General features: G+C 38.0%; 1 protein-coding gene across 15 annotated transcripts in view; it reads right to left on the bottom strand.

Annotated features, from left to right (window-relative positions):
• CEP70 (centrosomal protein 70) overlaps positions 1-20,934 on the bottom strand; it is an 83,092-nt gene that overhangs the window by 19,362 nt on the left and 42,796 nt on the right. For all 15 annotated transcript variants that reach the window (XM_045037531.1, XM_045037524.1, XM_045037535.1 and 12 more), the window contains 5 exons: positions 20,552-20,721; positions 16,131-16,187; positions 5,866-5,953; positions 5,690-5,778; positions 4,558-4,632 (listed from right to left, as the gene is read on the bottom strand). In XM_045037531.1, the coding sequence (XP_044893466.1) occupies positions 4,558-4,632; positions 5,690-5,778; positions 5,866-5,953; positions 16,131-16,187; positions 20,552-20,721 (479 nt within the window). The remainder of the gene's footprint in view (positions 1-4,557; positions 4,633-5,689; positions 5,779-5,865; positions 5,954-16,130; positions 16,188-20,551; positions 20,722-20,934) is intronic.

The raw sequence follows: 20,934 nt of genomic DNA, 5'->3' as shown, positions 1-20,934 counted from the left end.
TGACAATTACAAAGGCTTTGCCTGGAAAGCTCTGTGAGAGGAAGCTGCCCTCCCACATCAGACTTGGTGCACAGCCTGGGCACTGCAATCTCTGGAGGGAGTTGCTGTCAAGAACTCAGACCCCGGGACTCCACCGTTCCCTTGTGACCCCTTGGCCAGCCGCGCTCACCAGCATTTCTGCATTAGGGCCTCCATCCAGAAGCTCTTTAGTGGGGTGGCCCTGACTGAGGTACTTTTCACTTCTCCTTGTGGGGAGGAGTCCTGACTAATATACTTTTCTCCACTCTGACTCAGTATTTTCCACTCCAAGGCCTTCCCCAGGCCCATGAAACAGCAGGAGTCTTTTGTGCAGGGCTCCTAGGCAGTGATAGGTTTCCTCCCATCTACACAGCATGTCATTCACTGACCCTTGCCTGGTACCTTTCCAATGAGAAGAACGGAACACTAAAAATAGAACATTTTTTGGCTGCTTATACTATTGCAGTAAGTGAATAAAGACTTGGTTGTGCATTTCAGTTTGGTTCACTGTCCTCTGATGACCTTGAAATCCATCAGCTCAATACCAGGGTGACAGGATTCTGATTTTGTTTTCTCCTAGCAAAATATAAATACCACTGAAATTAAATGGAATTAGTGTAATACCTTCACTTATCTTGTACTGGCAGACCTATTTGATCACTTCCTAACAACCGAATTTTATAATCAACCTCTTTGTAATATTAACTCAAATAAGAAAAGTCCATGTGTTCCCATGTTAAATAGATTCATTTGCTATTCAAGATTGATTAGCTGAAAGGCAACTACAAATCTAAAGAAAAAAAAATTGAATTCTCTCAGGTTCTAAAAGGGGAGAGAGACTTTCCCCTTCTTTTCTTTTAGCATTTTCTTTGGAAAACTTGTAGTTGTAAATCCCTTCTCTCTTTAAGAAGTACGTAAATCTTTTTAACATTTAAATAAGGCTCTTGCCAAGTTTACATCCTAGGAATGTCTTTCATCCTTGAGAGACTTAGAACCAAATCTTAGACATCAGGGAGGAAGGTGCCTTGTCTCCCTGTGTCTGCCTAGGCTCCTGGCTCTAGGTTGTTAACTTTCTGCTTATTAAAAACATGGAAAGCTTTATTTTTCCTTAGGATAAAGACAATTCACATGTATGTAATGGATTGTATATGCATGGCTATATAATAGAGTGAGATTTCTGTCTTTGTAATTTTTTTTGGCAGACTGCCTATAATGTACATCACAGTCTAGTTAGATGTTTATTCAGTAATAAAATTGTTCCTTTTTCTACATATGTGGAGAGAATTCACCAGGCTGACAGGATATTTTATTTTTAATTATTTGCCCAACACTTGTAGTTCTTTGAAAAAATACTCTACCTCTGCCACTGCAGAAAATGAAAACTGGAAAAGCTTTACCTTAAAAAAACGTTTTCATCAGGTGTTTTGTTGGTTCCAATTAGGATGATGGCTAAGAGTCAGAATGATTGGGTACAAATCTAATTTCTTTTCAAGTTCTTCCATATACCACCCATGTGATAGGCAAGTTATCTAACATTCCTAATTCCCTGTTTTCATATCTAGATTCTACAGAAGTTCCAAATTAAAAAAATATATATTAACTTTTAAATTACAAATTTAAATTTCTAAAGCATAAATAATTTCTACAAAATCCAACAGAAAAATATAGCAGGGATTGGTTCTAAATCATAATTTTAAAGGCTAATAGTGAAAAGTCAGAGGCTCCTGGGTGGTCAGTCAAGCATCTGACTCTTGATTTCAGCTCAGGTCATGATCTCACAGTTCATGAGACTGAGCCCCATGTTGGGCTCTGACAGCATGGGGTCTGCTTGAGATTCTTTCTCTCTGCCCCACTTGCATGCTCATGCTCTCTCTCTCAAAATAAATAAACATTAAAAAAATTTTTTTTTAAATAGCGAAAGGTGAGTTTAAAGACGAGAGCTCAAATGAACAACAAAAATATATACACTCAATTCTCATTATTCATGATAGTTATATTCTATAATGTCACCACAAACACCACAAAGATTGAACCACTGCTCCTAGGGTTAATACAGAGTCAGATTCCTGCATGCATCTGGAAACATTTTCCTCAACTGATTAATATATAAGCTTATTTTATGTGTGTTAACATTTAAAGATACCTTATTTACTATTGTTGATTCATTAACACTGAACTCATGGCTAACAGTGGTATAACTCACACCTAAGTGAAATTTACTTAGCACGTTTATTTTCTCTGTAAGCCGCATGACAGCCTTCTTCCCACTCAGAAGGGACACTAGGCAGCACTTCAACACTATGCTTGGTGGCCCATCTTGGGGAAATCACCAACAAAAAGCACAAAAATAAAAAAAAAAAAAAAAGTGGCACTAGAACAACACAAAGAATGCTTCTGCACAGCTATGAGAGCTGAAACAAGAGGAAAAACCATCACCTGTTCAACAGCTGCAAATGTGTGTTGGGCATGTCCATACATGATCATGAAAGTGCCACAACTATTCATGTGGGGATTAAAGATAAATTTTAGCAGGTCAGGCAAATTCACAAATATGGAATCTGAATAGTGAGAACTGACTACCTATCTCTATGTATACGTAAGTACATGACAGTGTGTTTATATCTTCACTAATGTACTTGCCTTTAAGTGAGTAAAATTCCTTCGAAGGGGATCAGGATATGCCACTCCAAAATATGCCACTTTGACATAGGACATGTTTTAAGCCAAAAGAATTTGAGACACGGCAGGTGCCGGAAGGACTCTCTGACCTCCTACTTCTCTCCTGAAGCAGATCATAAGAGCCTTATGTACTAGGTGCCCTCCCTATACCTAGAGGAAAGGACCATCTTCATCTCTGAAGACAGAGGGATTCCAAGAAAGAATCCGAGTTTTCCCCAGTGTACTTGGTTCATGCTCTTTTGTCCTATTATGTTTTCCACAATTTTCCACTTTATCAAACATTAGTTTTAAAAAAAATGCTCAGCTTAAACTGTTTCTTCAGGCCTTTATTTCCTTTTGAAGACTTTGATATATTCACTATAACATCTATCGACACCTTCTCCTCTTTTTACCTCCCTACATCCTCCTTTTCCAAGTTGCTTCTCAACCAGTTTCCCTATCTCACTGAGACACTAACAACTAGTTGTTGGCCCAAAACTATTCAAGCCTGTAACTGAGGAGTCTTGATTTTTTTTTCCCCCTCAGCTGCCTATATCCAATCCATCACCAAGTCTTGTTCTACCTCCAATATTCCAAACACTTCTCATTTCCGCCACTACTACTCCCTGTGACCTTGTCACTACCACCTCTTGTCCAAACACACACAACAGCAACTCATACTATTTCACATTCAGTACTTACACTGTATCAAATTGGTTTTATTTTTTTTTCATCATCCTTCTCCTTCCAGGTAATCTCCATGAGGGCAGAGACCCTTTCTATTTGACTTACCACTGCAATTCCAGTAACCAGAATACCAAGTACATAGTAGGAAGTACTAAAGGTACCCAAAATATTAAGCAATAGTAGGAAGGGAAAAACATTAATTGAACTATTGGCTGAAGCCTTTCCAAACCTTCCACTTCGCTTTTCTTTTTTTGTTTTCCTTCTGCACTATCTTAATGTAACTAGTATGTCAATTCCTAGATGTCCAAAATATTTGCCTTTCTCTGTGGCATGTGTTGCCATAGGAAGGAAGAAACACAGCTGTCACTGAAAACTGAATCAACTTATGTTAATACAATTGATTTAATACATCTAATGCATATATTAACTCACATAGTTTTCAAAATATTTCCCCCCAATGCTCCCCACACTACCTCCTCAAGTTCCATTCCTTTGAATGAAAGAATACACTTAGATAATCTTCAGAAAACACTACTACTATTTGAGGGCCAACTTTTTCAAACTGCTCTGAGGCAGTTTGAAGCTCTGCTCTGCTTTTCGAAGTCAAGAAAAGTACCATTAAGTGATGGATGTGAATGGCTCACTGCATTCTTCCTACTACTTTTAAAGTATGATGAGTCTATGTATTATTCAGGCCATGACTAGCACCAACAAAAATCAGAGGCTTGTCATCTCTAATTTCAGTGATTCCCTTGCAATTCCTCTATGACTTTCAAAGACAATTTTCTGGTTAAAATCTTTGCCCTTGTTATGTCTGGCAAATGCCTTTTTTTGTTCTTATTTAGCATAAGTATACAGTGAAATACAACACAGTAGCAACTGTTTTTAAACTGTGGAACCAGAAATATCCTTTTGAGAAAATACACCTTAGTAAGAAAATAACTTTTTTTTTAAAAGTAGGTTCCATGCCCAACATGGGCCTTCAACTCACAACCCTGGGAACAAGAAACATGCTCTGACAACTGAATCAGCCAGCCACCACTCAAAAATATCCTTCTCTGCCATTTTCCCCCATCAGTCTGGTAATTTCAAGCTTAGGCCACTATGAGGTAACCATGATGTAAACTTATAGGTAACAAAAATAATAAAATACAAAACCATAATGAATCTGCAACTTTGGTAAAATATAATTACCTGATGTTTTTCTTAAGGGCTTTCTCCAGTTTCTTCACCTGTTGTTTATAAAGTCTTAATTCATGCTGTGTGGGCCTGTAGAAAGTAAGTGACATTGAATGTATTTAATTTAATGAGTAAAACTACAAAGGTATTTAATAAGATACACCATGTTACTTGTCACAAATATGCTTATTAAAATTCTTAAAATATTGCACCGAATTTCTTCTGTGTATTCTCTGTTCAAAACTTTTTACCCATTTTTTATTGTTGTTAATTATTTGTTCTTATAGTGAAATATTTCAAATGTACAGACAAAAAGAGAGAATAGTAAAACAAATAATGGCATACCCACTATTTGGCTTTACCAAAGTTAAATATTAACAGATTTGATTCAAATCCTCTTTTAACTAAAATATTATACATATATTTAAGTTCCATGTGTGGCCTTTGTGAGGTAACCACTACCCCAAATCCACTGTTCATTATTTCCATGCATGGTTTAAAATTTTTACTGCACAAATTTATATATTATTATGTGGTAGGTTTTTTAAACTTTACCTAAATGGTTTCAACTGTAGGTATCAGTTCCCTCTCCATTTAAGTATAATCTTTATGAGAACAAGTTATTTATTTTGGTCATGACACCAGAGCTTAGGACAGTGTCTAACTTACAAGAAGTATTCAACAAACTCTTGTTAAATGAAAAAAATCCTGACAATGTTCATTTCTTATTATTCACAGTCAACACGCAGAGCATCATCCTCTTGTGGTAACAAGCTACATAGAAATAGGTCTTGTATGCCATTTACATTTTTTAGTTCTCTTCTTTTACAACACAGGGATGAAATGAGATCATAAGACATTCCAAAGTAATTTGGGAATGGGAAACTCGTTTATATCAATCTGAATCTACTCTGTGTTCCTACCCACTTTTATCTTCTTCAGTGTGGGCTCCTATACTCTCACTTCCTTTGCCCACCTATGTGTTCTCGTTCCTTCTGCCATATGAGATATAACTAAAATGAGTGAAAACATGGTTTCCAGGATTAGTTTTAAAGTAAAGGAGCTACAAAGATACATTTAACACCCCAAATTCCAGGATGTATTTACTTTCCAAAAGTTAAGTAAAAATGATTTAAGTTTCTCTCACCTGGTTTCCAAATCTTTTTGGAGATTCAGCTTTTCACTTAGAAGCGCATCAATCTTGGATTTTGATTCCTTGAGCTGATTCTGTAATGACTTCAACACATTTCATAGAAAAATAGTTAACTTTCCAGATTATTTTACTTCATAAAAAAGTACTTATTACTCATGTAGTCCCCATACCATTAGAAGGCCTTTATAAGTCAGTGAGGCATCGAAACTTCTGTAGTCTTTCTCTTCTTCTGACAGACTTTCATCTTCCTTATATACCCTGTGAAAAGACAGATCGTGTGTACTTCTTATGAAAAATCTATCTTCAATAGAAAAAATATAGCTAACAAAAATCAGTAAAGGCTTGATAACCTATATCAATTAAAATTTAAGCCAAATTTCCTACTTGTTCTCAGAGAGAATATTAGAACACACTACCCAGTATTATAGTACATATCTGTTCACTATCACCTTAATTAGAATGTAAAATCCATGTGGACCAGAACTTTGTTTAGTTCACCATTGTATCTCACTGCCTAGAAGAATATGGGGCATAAGAGGTGGTGGAAAAAACACTTTTTGAATGAATAAAAAAACAAAGCATACTGTTTTTTCTTCTACTACTTTTAGGTCACCAAAAAACCTATACAAAAAAAAAATGCAAATGCAGAGTGGACATGGCAACAGATTTATCAGTCGCAATTCAAGTCTTGATACCATTAACCCAGTGCTATTTGAGTACACCAATCTCAGAATCTGTCTTCTGTCAGAGAAGTATCTGTGACATCTACCTCACAGGACTGGTGTTAAAAGTAAAATAAAAAATATGAAAGCACTCATTTCCAGGAAATAAGAAGTGAACCTCAAAGTCCCTTGCTTCCATTATCCAAGACCATTTTTAAAAATTTCTACCTAATTAGGAATGCAAGCTGGTGCAGTCACTCTGGAAAACAGTGTGGAGGTTCCTCAAAAAACTAAAAATAGAACTACCCTATGACCCAACAACTGCACTACTAGGCATTTATCCAAGGGACACAGGTGTGCTGTTTCGAAGGGACACATGCACCCCCATGTTTATAGCAGCACTATCAACAACAGCCAAAGTATGGAAAGAGCCCAAATGTCCATCGATGGATGACTGGATAAAGAAGATGTGGTATATATATATATATATACAATGGAGTATTACTCGGCAATCAAAAAGAATGAAATCTTGCCATTTGCAACTACGTGGGTGGAACTGGAGAGGATTATGCTAAGTGAAATTAGAGAAAGACAAAAATCATGACTTCACTCACATGAGGACTTTAAGAGACAAAACAGATGAACGTAAAGGAAGGGAAACAAAAATAATATAAAAACAGGGAGGGGGACAAAGCATAACAGACTCATAAATGTGGAGAACAAACAGAGGGTTACTGGACGGCGTGTGGGAGGGAGGATGTGCTAAATGGGTAAAGGGCATTAAGGAATCTACTCCTGAAATCATTGTTGCACTATATGCTAACTAATTTGGATGTAAATTTTAAAAAAGTTAGGGGGGAGGCATGCCTGGGTGGCTCAGTCGGTTAAGCCTCCGACTTCGGCTCAGGTCACAATCTCATGGTCCGTGAGTTCGAGCCCTGCATCGGGCTCTGTGCTGACAGCTCAGAGCCTGGAGCCTGTTTAAGATTCTGTGTCTCCCTCTCTCTCTGTTCATACTCTGTGTCTGTCTCAAAAATAAACGTTAAAAAAAAAAAAAGTGAGAACAACCCAAATGCCCATCACCTGATGATAGATAAATAAAATACGATGCATCCATGCAATGAAATATTCAGCAATAAGGAATGAAATAACTGATACATGCTACATGATAAATCTTTAAATCATTTTGTTAAATGAAGGAAGTCAGTCATAAAAGACCACATATTGTATGTTCCATTTACATGTAATGTTCAGAATATGAAAATCTATAGAGACAAAAAGTAGATTAGCAGTTATCAAGGGCTGGGGGCTTTGGGAAAAATTGGGAGTGACTGCTAGTGGTCAGAAGGTTTCTTCTGGAGTCAATAAAATGCTCTAAAATTTAGATTGTGATGAGGGTTGACAAATGTGAATATAGTAGGATATGTACTGTGAATACTAAGATGCTGTACTGTGAAAATATGAAAAACCTTTGAATTTTACAATTTAAATGAGTAAATTTTATGGTGTATGATAATGGTGTATATCTCAATAAAATTTTAAGTAAAAAAATAAAATTTCTATCTAATGAGAAAGATGGAATTAAACAAGGGGCTTCTCCTAACTACTAATTCACTATAGAACCATTTTCCCTGGGGTAGTTTTTCAAATGTCTCTGACATCCCAAAAGAAAATCTGAGCCTAGTATATTTTATTCCTATGCTACCTTCCTTGGCTCTTTAATTGTAACCACCAAGTTAGGGAAATACTAACAAATAACTAGCAATTTAGGTCATGTAATCTATACTGAATTACTAAAACTGGGCAAAGAAAAGTTATATAGCTGAACACCTATCATTTTAAAATGTACTTTTCCTCTTTTTCAGAGATTATAGTGTATTTACAGTTTTCTAAGACTTCCAACTGGTTAACTTTTTTTTTTTTTAATGTTTATTTTTGAGACAGAGAGAGACAGAGCATGAACAGGGGAGGGTTAGAGAGAGAGGGAGACACAGAATCTGCAGCAGGCTCCAGGCTCCAAGCTGTCAGCACAGAGCCCAATGCGGGGCTTGAACTCACGGACAGTGAGATCATGACCTGAGCCGAAGTCGGACGCTTAACCAACTGAGCCACCCATGCACCCCTCCAGCTGGTTAACTCTTACATTTACATTTCTGCTGCCTTAATCTTCGCTTCAAGTTTGCTCGTGTATGGAGACAGAAAGTAACAGTCCACAGTATTCAGAAACTCCCTTCAAAGTCCCTCTGGAAGTCTTTGCACACCTGTGCCCTGAACTAGAGCCCCCACACAGTGTGTCATAGGTGTACTGTGCAGAAGGAGTATAGATGTGGTGAGATATTCATCCCCTTCAGGCCTCAGGACAACCGGGTAAGGCTTGGGGTGGTCAGAGTTCTTGAGCCAGGCGCTTCTGACTGCAGCTCTGGGTGTACCCCAGTGTGGTATCCCAACAGCAACTGCTGTCTCTCATAATGAGAAAAACTCTGAGCAACACTGCCCTTAATACACAGGTGTTAAGCAGGGGCTTTTGCCTCTGCAAGAGGCCCTGCCCCACCTGTCTGCTCCCCTTGGTCTTACTCCCCTAGCTCTATAGGTACCTACCTCCTTCCCCTGTGCTTCCTGTTTAGCCCATGTAGGCCTCCAAATTGTAGTCTCTCTTCCCTCTTTTTCGCCCCTCTGTTCTTTCATCTTCTTTTCTTCAGTAATAACATACTTGTCAAGTATACCCTTCTTTTACAATACTCCTGCTCCTTCAGGTGATAATAATACCCTATTTATAGATACCAAATCCACCTTGAAGTTGCTACAACCTCACTAGCAAGTGAGTACTCACTCTAAGAAAGACTGTTGTTTTTTAATTTTAGAGAGAGTCTGAGTGGGGGAGAGAGGCAGAGGAAAAGAGTCTTTTTTTTGAGAGAGAGAGAGAGAGATAGGGTATAAGTGAGAGACAGACAGGGAGACGGAAGAGGGAAGTAAGAGGAGGAGGGGGGAGAGAGAAAGAAAGAGACAGACAGGGAGACAGGGAGACAGGGAGAGAGGGAGAGAGGGAGAGAGGGAGAGAGGGAGAGAGGGAGAGAGAAGCAGGGCTCACCCGGGGCTGGTGTTCACCTGAAGCAGGGCTTGAACTCAACAACTGTGAGATCATGACCTGAGCTGAACTCAGATGCTTAATAACTCAGCCATCCAGGCACCCAGAAAGGAGACTATTGGAGTTCATGAAGTCAATGAACCCTGAAAAACCCTCTTCTCTGGAGACTCATCACTGCCACGTTTAAATGACTTCTAATTTTTTCATCTATAAGCTTGTTTATAATGTAGCTCCTATTTTCTTCCTTTCTCCTTCTCCCTTAATGAGAGACATTCCAATCCAAATATCTGGCCTGAGCAACGTTTGTATAGGCCAAACTATCTCACTTCAGCTAGGCCTGTGATGACAGGATTGCTAAGTGAAAAAGTAATTCCTTTCCCCCAAGCTTCTCATTCCTCAACCCTGCATTTTTACTGAAAATTCATGACAACCAAATTCAACACTCCTCCCCACAATGGCCTCAATCCTTTTATCATTTTTAGTCAGACAACCCCAGTTTGCACAACTTCAGAGGCAACTTCTTATACCATATTCCACGTGGCAGATTTCAAATGATAGCTATGCTAAATCTTCTCTACTCTTACTAAAGATCCCAAACTCTATCATCTATCCAGTCAGCAGTCAGCAAATGGCTGCCTGTGGGGTACATGCAGGCTGTGGATTTTCGAATTAAAGGTTTACATAACACAGCCATGCCAATTCATTTGCATATAATTTGCAGCTGGCTTTGTGCTACAACAGCAGTTGAATAGCTGTGAAACACTATACAGCCCAAAATGCCTATATTATTTACTGTCTGGCGCGTTACAGAAAAGTTTGCAAATGCCTGAATCTAGATTATAATTTACTAAAGACAGGGGCGCCCGGGTGGCTCAGTCGTTTAAGCGTCCGGCTTTGGCTCAGGTCATCATCTCACAGCTCGTGAGTTTGAGCCCCGCGTCGCGCTCTGTGCTGACAGCTCAGAGCCTGGAGCCTGCTTCCAATTCTGTGTCTCCCTCTCTCTCAGCCCCATCCCCACTCATGCTCTGTCTCTGTCTTAAAAAATAATAATAAAAATTAAAAAAAACATTTTAAAAAAGAATTTACTAAAGACATAGCTCAAGGGTTGGAAGTGATATTCCGTTTGGACAATATTTTGTTTTTATTTGGACAGTGTTTTATTTGGACAATGTTTTTTTATTTTTTTAATTTTTTATGAGCGGTTGATACATAATGTGTCACAATGATAGTGATTCAACTTCCATGTTCTCTATCCTCACAAGTGTACCTACCATCCGTCACCATAGCTTTTTACAGTACCACTGACTACATTTCCTATGCTTTCCCTATTTTTCACATGACTTATTCATTCCACTACTGGAAGCGTTTATCTCCCACTCCCCTTCACCCATTCTGGCCACCTGTCCACTCCCCTTCCCTCTGGCAACCATCAGTTTGTACTCTGTGGACATAAAATATTTTTTTAAATCATTGAGTTAATTGTGAATATAAAAAATCTTATTTATGGGGCACCTGAGTGGCTCAGTCGGTTAAGCATCCGACTTTGGCTCAGGTCATGATCTTATGGTCCATGGATTCGAGCCCTGTACCAGGCTCTGTATTGACAGTTCAGAGCCTAGAGCCTGGAGCCTGTTTCGGATTCTGTGTCTCCCTCTCTCTCTGCCCCTTCCCCACTCACACTCTCTCTCAGGCACGCAAAAATAAACATTAAAAAAAATTAAAAAAAAAAATTTTTTTTAACATTTATTTTTGAGACAGAGAGAGACAGAGCATGAACGGGGGAGGGTCAGAGAGAGGGACACACAGAATCTGAAACAGGCTCCGGGCTCTGAGCTGTCAGCACAGAGCCCGACGCGGGGCTCGAAGTCACGGACCGCGAGATCATGACCTGAGCCGAAGTCGGCCGCGTAACCGACTGAGCCACCCAGGCACCCCTAAAAATTTATTTAAATAAAATCTTATTTATAAATATAACCTTGTAATTTTTCTCAAAACACTCCTAGGCAAATCTAGCCACACTGAGCTCACATTCTTAAAAGGTATCAAATGGCTAGAGTATGTAGTAATGGCCCCCTTTAGAAAGATGGTACATAGCTGTCCAATTTGCCACAGTCCTCACCTAACCTGCTTCCCTCAATTTCATTATTTTCTTGATTGTGTAAGCTTAAGTTTGCAACCTCTCAAGCCATTAAATTCTTCACCTTCCTTCCCTTTACTCTTACATACTATGACTGTACATTTTAGTGTCAAGTTGGCTAGGCCTTGGTGCCCAGCTGTTTAGTCCAACACCAGTCTAGATAATGCTGTGAGGTATTTTTAGATGTGATGAACATTCATAAATCAACAGACTTTAAGTAAAGGAGAACCGCTGATAATGTGGGAGGGCCTCATGCAATTAAATGCCTTAAGAACAAAGACTGAGACCCACAAGAAGGAATTCTTTCCTGAATCTGCAGCCTGCAGGCCTGCCTCAAAAGCACATGAACCAATTCCTTTAGTTATTATTTTTAAATTTAATTCCAAGTTAGCACACTATAATAATGATTTCAGGAATAGAATTTAGTGATTCACCACTTACATACAGTATCTAGTGCTCATCCCTTAACAAGTGCCCTCCTTAACACCAATCACCCATGTAGCCCATCCCCCACCCAACACCTTACCAGCAACCCTGTTTGTTCTATTTAAGAGTCTCTTATGGTTTGTCTCTCTCTCCATTTTTATCTTATTTTTGCTTCCCTTCCCCTATGTTCATCTGTTTCTTAAATTCCACATAAGTGAAATCATATATTTGTCTTTCTCTGAGTGACTTATTTTTGCCTAGCATAATACATTCTAGTTTCATCCATATTGTTGCAAATGGCAAGATTTCATTTTCATCACTGAGTAATATTCCAGAGAGAGAAAGAGTGTGTGTGTGTGTGTGTGTACACAACACATCTTTATCCATTCATCAGTTGATGGACATCTGGGCTCTTTCCATATTTTGGCTACTGTCGATAATGCTGCTATAAATATAAACATTGGGTGCACATGCCCCTTTGAATAGACAGTTTTGTATCCTTTGGATAAATACCTAGTAGTCCAATTGCTGGGTTGTAAGGTAGTTCTTTTTTTAATTTTTTGAGGAACCTCCATACTGTTTTCCAGAATGGCATTCCCACCAGCAGTGCAAAAAGGTTCCTCTTTCTCCACATCCTGGTCAACATCTGCCGTTGCCCGAGTTGTTAATTTTACCCATTCTGATAAGTGTGAGGTGGTATCTCATTGTGGTTTTGATTTTTATTTCCCTGATGATGAGTGATATTGAGCATTTTTTCATGTGTCTCTTAGCCATTTGGATGTCTTCTTTGGAAAAGTATCTATTTCTTCACTGGATTATTTGGTTTTTGGGTGTTGAGTTTGGTAGATTTCTATAGATTTTTGATACTAACCCTTTATCCAATATGTCATTTGCAAATATCTTCTCCCATTCCATCGGTTACCTTTTAGTTTTGCTGATGGTTTCCTTTGCTGTGCAGAAGGTTTTTATCTTGAAGAGATGCCAATATTTCACTTTTGCTTTTGTTTCCCTTGCCTCTGGAGACATGTCAAGTAAGAAGTTGTTGCAGGCCGAGGTCAAAGTGGTTGTTGCCTACCTGTTTTCTCTAAAATTTTGATGGCTTCCTGTCTTACAGTTAGGTCTTTCATCCATTTTAAGTTTATTTTTGTGTATGGTGTAAGCGGTCCAGGTTCATTCTATGTTGCTGTCCAGCTTTCCCAACACATTTGCTAAAGAGTCTTTTTTCTATTGCATGTATTTTTTTAATGTTTATTTATTTTTGAGAGAGAGACAGAGTGTGAGCAGGGGAGGGGCAGAGAGAGAGGGAGTCAGAGAATCTGAAGCAGGCTCCAGGCTCTGAGCTGTCTGCACAGAGCCCAACATGGGGCTCAAACCATTAACTGTGAGATCATGACCTAAGCCAAAGTCAGACACTTAACCAAGTGAGTCACCCAGGCACCCCTCTATTGGATTTTCTTTTCTGCTTTGTCAAAAATTAGTTGGCCATATGTTTGTGGGTCCATTCTCAGGTTCTTTATTCTGTTCTATTGATCTATGTGTCTGTTTTTGTACCAGTACCATACTGTCTTGATGATTACAGCTTTGTAATACAGCTTGAGGTCTGGAATTGTGATGTCTTCAGCTTTGGTTTTCTTCATCAACATTACTTTGGCTATTCAGGGTCTTTTGTGGTTCCACACAAATTTTAGGATTGTTTGTTCTAGCTCTGTGAAGAATGCTGGTGCTATTTTGATAGAGATTGCACTGAATGTGTAGATTGCTTTGGGTAGTCTCGACATTATAATAATATTTGTTCTTCCTATCCAGGAGCATAGAATGTTTTTCCATTTCTCTGTGTCTTCTTCAGTAGCTTTCGTAAGCTTTCTATAGTATTCAGTATATAGATTTTTCACCTCTTTGGTTAGGTTTATTCCTAGGCATTTTATGGTTTTGGTGCAACTGTAAATGGGATCAGTTCCTTGATTTCTCTTTCTGCTGCTTCATTATTGGTGTACAGAAATGCAACCATTTTCTGTACATTGATTTTATATCCTGAAACTTTGCTGAATTCATGGATCAGTTCTAGCAGTTTTTTTGTGGAGCCTTTTGGGTTTTCCACATAGAGTATCATGTGGTCTGCAAAGAGTGAAAGTTTGATGTCCTTCTTGCCGATTTGGATGCCTTTTCTTTTGTCTGATTGGTGAGGCTAGGACTTCCAACATTATGTTAAATAACAGTGGTGAGAGTGGACATACCTGTGGTGTTCCTGACCTCAGGGGGAAAGCTCTAAGGTTTTCCCCACTGAGGATGATATTATCTGTGGGTCTTTTGTATATGGGTTCATGATCCAAGATGGGTCACATGAACCAATTCCTTTAAAATAAATCTTTCTATTTACATCAGTATATATCCTATTGGTTCTATTTCTCTTGAGAACCCTGAATAAACCTGAAAAACCCAGTTTTTCTGTATTAAAGGAAAAAGTATCTTCCTTCTTTCCAAGGCAAATGATGCCTTCTAATTCATTTTTAGGTTACTTGGGACTGTATGTGAAAGACTACTCTCTATAGGTTACTACAAATCCCTTGAACTCCAGCCAAATTGGCTTAATCACAGTGACAAAAAAAAAAAAAAAGCCTACACTCTTATACCTATGCACTTTTGCCCATAGCATCCAAGCAGTCTAAAATGACTACCTTTTTTGCCTTTCTGCTTTCCCAAATTTTACTTTTAAGCTCAAATACAACCCTCATCTGCTTTGTAAAGACTTCCCTAGTCACTCTATCCAAAACTATATTGTTCTTGTTTTAAATTCCTATATGACTGTCTGTTTTACTTTAGTGATTACTTTATTATTACATTATATGTATTAGTGTTTTTTAATCTCTTATTATTTTTAATTATTAATGTGTTTACATTTTATCTCCCTTACTAGATTGTAAAATCTTACAAGGTAAGAACCATATCCAAATCATCCCATCTCTGTAGAATCTAACACCATCTAAAAGACACACTCTCACTTGGAAATAGGGAAGTCTCTGAAGTTACTTGATATAATGCTACTTTCTGAAAAGAATGAAACTAGGAATTACTCTATCATTAGTTGTTCTTGTCTTTCCTTCCTTCTTTTTTCTCTCCATCCTGTCCCCCCCCCCCCCGCTTTTATTTTTTTACACTGCCCAAGGTGCTAGAAGGAATCAGCAACCAGCACAGCTCTGCCATTGGTCCTGAAGTGTTTCTGGAGTCATTATTCTCGGGGCAAGAATATAAGAATGGAGTAGATAATTTATCTGCATGTTTTTTAAAGTACATCAAGTACCTAAAACAATATGGCACAAGGTAGGTGCTCAAATATTTGTTAAAAGAATTATTCCATCTATGAACAATGAAACAAGGGCCTTAGATAACCCTCAGTTATTTTACGTTAGTCAAAGACCATTATCTTTATCTTTACCCTTATTTTTTAAATCAGAGCTGATAAGTGTGTTTTACTCTCTATGTTTGATTTTTCACTATGACATTTTACCTTTATCTCCTTTAAGTCTGTATACTAATTAGTTTGGACTTTGTTAGGCAGCTAGTCAAATCTTATGTACCCTGTGGATACACTCAGTAAGTGTCCAGTGGCTAGATGACATAGAACAAATTATAATACTTCAACAAACTAAATACTGTTTCTTCTGTGACCAATATTTTGGTGGCTGTTAAATACACATATCTTAAAATAAATGCAACAAATTTTAACATAAAAAGTCAAATGCAGTCTTCAAGATCTTTATAAAAAAAGGAAATCATAGTTATATTAGGAAGATTTCCAAAATATATTTAAAATTTCATGAGATTATAAAAAATTTTGGTGTGATTCATGACTAGGTAATAACTTTAAACACTGTAATACGGGGCACCTGCGTGGTTCAGTTGGTTGAGAGACCAACTTTGACTCAGGTTATAGTCCCATGGTTCATTGATTTGAGCCCCATGTTGGGCTCTGTGCTGACAGCTCAGAGCCTGGAGCCTGCTTCAGATTCTGTGTGTCCCTCTTTCTCTGTCCCTCCCATTTGTGCTTTGTTTCTCTCTCTCTCCAAAATAAATAAACATTAGAAAAAAATTTTTAATAAAAAAACTGTAATACATGATTAGTCTTACCTTTGTTTATGAAGTTTTCTAATTTTAGATTCATAATAATCAATTAGGCAAAGCAACCTAGAAAACAGAAGATAGACTTAATTTTCAAAATTTGGTATTGGAGCATTTACTACTATTGTCTCTATATAAGTTCAAATTACAATGATAAATGTACCAGCAAGTTTGTTTAAAAATGTGATTTTTTTACCCGAAGCGTTATATTAAGCCATATATTTTATATTAATTTCAAAGTATAGGTTTTAAAATAACCACAAACTTCATATCTCGACATATTAAATGAATATTTTCCTTGTCCCAGCAGTTCTACCTTTAGCAACTGCTCCCACAGAAATATTTGCTTAAGCTTGGAACTCAAAATGAACAAAGCTATCCAATGCACTATTATTTACAAGAGTAAAAACCCAGAAATAATCTAACTCTTCTTCAATAAGGAAAAGTTAAATAATGACACATCTGCTCTATAGAAAACAATGAAGCACAGAAGAAATGATGTAAATTTGTATGTCCTAATAAAAATTGATAAGGAACAAAAGTAACGTTGCATAGCCAAATGTAGAGTATTACTCTATTTGTTTTAAAAAGAAATAATTTTAAGTGACGTTGTCTTTATCTTGAATAAGAACTCTGCGGGTTGTTGGTTTTTTTTTTTTGTTTTTTTTTTTTTTGAGACTACATATTGGGGAGGGGCACTGGGAGAGGGAGAGAGAGAATCCCAAGCAGGCACAGCGTAGAACCTGATTCAGGGCTTGATCTCATGACCTGAGCTGAAATTAAAAGTCAGTTGCTTAACCAACTGAGCTACCCAGGTGCCCAACTCTATGGGTTCTTATGTGGGGGATGATACCATAACCTAGGGGATGGTTCTAGTTGTCACACCAACTAGTTGGGGAGAAGGAAGGATCTTAAAAGTTCATCAATGGGGGCGCCTGGGTGGCGCAGTCGGTTAAGCGTCCGACTTCAGCCAGGTCACGATCTCGCGGTCCGTGAGTTCGAGCCCCGCGTCGGGCTCTGGGCTGATGGCTCAGAGCCTGGAGCCTGTTTCCGATTCTGTGTCTCCCTCTCTCTCTGCCCCTCCCCCGTTCATGCTCTGTCTCTCTCTGTCCCCAAAAAAATAAACATTGGAAAAAAAAATTAAAAAAAAAAAAATTCGGTGATTTAAAAAAAAAAAAAGTTCATCAATGAACTGACAGCCCTACTACACAATGAACCAACCTCTGCAAAATGCCAATGGCACTCCTGTTGTTAAACCCTAGGAAGGACACAAACTAAAGTATTACAATGATTATCTCTGGAATGTGGGAATTAGGAGGGGTAAGCAGATACATAGTATTTTACTTTACACACTTTTATACGGTTTGAATTTTTATAAACGTGCTGCATTTGTAATTTTTAAAAACCCTTAAAAAATAACACTGTTTTCACATTATTCTTTCTTTTTCTAATTTTTTTTTAATGTTTATTTATTTTTGAGACAGAGAGAGACAGAGCATGAACGGGGGAGGGTCAGAGAGAGGGAGACACAGAATCGGAAACAGGCTCCAGGCACTGAGCTGTCAGCACAGAGCCCGACGCGGGGCTTGAACTCACAGACCGCGAGATCATGACCTGCGCCGAAGTCGGCCGCTTAACCGACTGAGCCACCCAGGAGCCCCACATTATTCTTTTTAAAGAAAGAATTCATACTTTTTTTCCATCTGAAGAAAATTACTCATTTCTTTTTTTCAGAGCTTATTCAACCAATTGTGCTTTTACTATACAACTTTCTGGGTTATTCTTTCTCTTCAATCTTTTTCCGTCTCAACACATACCAGCTTTCCTATTACCCTGCAAAAATGCTTTAATTTCTTTTATATTCTTCACAAACCCCCTCACCCCCTACTTCTCCCTTATGCCACCACTCCATCCCTCTTTTTCTTTATAGGAAAGTTCACTCATTCTGATTGTTACCAGATACCTTCAATAAACTTTTCAGGAAGACTTATTGTGTGTCAAACTGAGAATTCTGAGCAAGACAGTGAGAAGGCAAACACATAAAATGATTAGGCAGCATATAACACTTCTTATCACCTCTCTTTCCTGAAATACTTTTTTTTCCTTAGTTACCCTGACCCCCAAAGCTAACTCCTCTTTTCCCTCTTCTTTCTTCTCTATCTGATATCTGGAAGGTCTCTGGAGTTCGGCCCTTCTAATTGTAGGCCAAGTATCTCTACATGGCTGATGGAAGGTACCTAAGCACATGTCCATACATGAATTCATCATCTTCCATCCTTCTTCCCCAAACCTAGCTTGAAATTAGGCTATTTTTGAATCCTCTCCTTCTTTCAGTATCTGCGGCCAGTTAGTCTGGACAATTCCTGTCCATCTTTGCCATAGTTCTCCTTTCTTTTGGCTCTAATGCAGGCCTTTGCAATCTCCAACCTAGACTACTACAGCTGATTAGTAACTTGTCTTTTTGTCTCTGGGTTTAATTTCTTTGATCAGAAATCCTGAGGGGGGGTGAGGGGGGTGGTTCCTGCTATATAGTAAGCAGAACCCAAACTCTTCAGCCTGGAGTTTGAGTCCTTCACAAAGTTCCAGCACACCCTTCCATATTGTCTCTTAAGACACTTGCCATCATCATTTTGTGCACTCTATGCTCCAGACCTCTTGGACTACTTGCTATTTTCAAATATATTCCATTTTCCTGCCACCATGCTTCTCTAACTAAGATACCTTTCCTTCATCTCTACCTATTAAAATTCTATAGCTCCTAATAATCAAGTTTATAAGTTACCTCCTTCATGAAGCCTTTTTGGTCATCCCCATCTTCCTCAAAGGAAACTAATCTCTTCTTCTATCATGCCCACTTGGTATCCTATTTGCCCCACCATTACAGCACAGACCACAATCTGCCTTCTATTTTCTATGTATGTTTCTACCTACCCAACTAGATTATCAAGTCCATAGTGGCAGGAAACATGTTTTTACTCATCTGTGTATGTTCTATATTGTTTTGCCCAATGCCTTTGTAACTTTTAAATACAGCCATAGTGGTTCCAACTCATGTATTAATAATAGGGTTAATTCACAATTTTTTAAGCTCTGTATCTCAAACTGAAAATTAGCTTTATTAAAAATCCAATAGAGAATTTTCAGGTCATCAAATTCACACCTGAATTAGCTTGACTTCGGATGGCACATAAATTCTCCCAATACTTCTCTCTCTCTTGCCCTCTTACTCACTCAAATTGGCTGGTTTCTGTTCTTGTCTTCATTCCCCTTCCTCCTTCATTCCTCTCTTATATGCCTCTTTCTCCCACTATAATCATCTCCCTTTCCTTCTTTTAGTTCTTCCTTACCCCTATTTTTCTTTCTTTGCTTCTCTCTTTTTTAAATTTATTCACACCTAGGAGAGCCTTGGTGGCTCAGCTCGTTGGGCATCTGCCTCTTGATTCCAGCTCAGGTTATGAAGATCTCACATTTTGTGAGTTCAAGCCTCTGCTTGGGACTCTGTCTCCCTCTCTGCCCCTCCTCTGCTAGCTTTCTCTCTCTCTCTCAAAATAAATAAACTCTAAAAAATTTTTTTAAGAAGAAAAAGTCGGAAGCAAAATGAAAAAACTGAACATTAATTCTATCTTCCCTGTAACAAACCACATAAGGCAACTAAACAGCCCCTAGTCAATAGGAAAGATTCTTTTTTTATGAAAGAATTAAAAAAAAAACAACAACAATAACAGTACAATTGAAAAATCACCATTTTGCAAAATCATCAATTGGGTGAAACCATTAGATGAAGAGATGATGGGGAATTTTATAGTGGAAAGATTATATTACTATTTAACCCCAACAATCTAGTATCCCTAAGAGTAAGTCAACAAGACAGTATGTGCCTAATATGTTACAATTAGAAGCAATTACCACCTATGGAAGTATTTTGCCAAAAATATTTTTTCTTTTTTTTAAAGTTTATTTATTTATTTTGAGAGAGAGTGAGTTTATTTATTTTGCAAGACAGAGAATCCCAAGCAGACTCTGTGCTGTCAGGGCAGAGCCTAACACGGGGCTCCATCTCACAACTGTGAGATCACAGCCTGAATAAAAACAAAGAGTTGGATGCTTATATGACTGAGCCACCCAGGCACCCCTGCCAAAAATATTTGTATCTAAATTTAGCCCTAAATTCCAGTTTAGAGGAAATACAGGAGACAGAAGAGTAAGTTAAATGACATAATAAGAAAGCAAATCTAGCATAAACCAGTTTCCAAAACAAATGACCAGTTTCTTCAACAAGTCAATGACATTTTGGGGGGAAAATAAGCAGGGAACAAAAGGAGGAAGACTCCTCTAGTTTTTAAGAGATATAACCACTCCCAAGATAAAATGTGTTTCAAAAAATGATAATGAATAAAACTACACATATGAATTTATGTAGGAAACATTACTGTCTATCCAAGATGGTATGAGGAACTCTTTTGCAGAGATAAGCAAACACTCTGTTTTGAGTGACAATGCGCTCTTCCTCCTCTTTTGTTAATCTATAGATATCCTTTTGCAAAGAAGCAATGGTCTCTTGTTGCTCCATTTGTTTTTTCTTATAATGCTGACATTTTGCCTGTAAGAAATTTTTCAAAAAACATAATCACAATATGTACCTCTAGGACATGCCGCCCTAATAACATTGTACACAGCTTCTATCAAGATGCTTCATTCAAGAACTTTTAACAACTGTTTTCACATGGGTGCAAGCTCCAAGGACATTAATAAGTCATAAACAGAAAAAAAAAAAAACAATAGGGAAACTATAATTAATTGGGTCTATTCAAGT

Source organism: Felis catus, chromosome C2, assembly GCF_018350175.1.
Source record: "Felis catus isolate Fca126 chromosome C2, F.catus_Fca126_mat1.0, whole genome shotgun sequence".
In the NCBI taxonomy this organism is placed as follows: domain Eukaryota; kingdom Metazoa; phylum Chordata; class Mammalia; order Carnivora; family Felidae; genus Felis; species Felis catus.
This window is presented reverse-complemented; position numbering and strand designations above follow the sequence as displayed.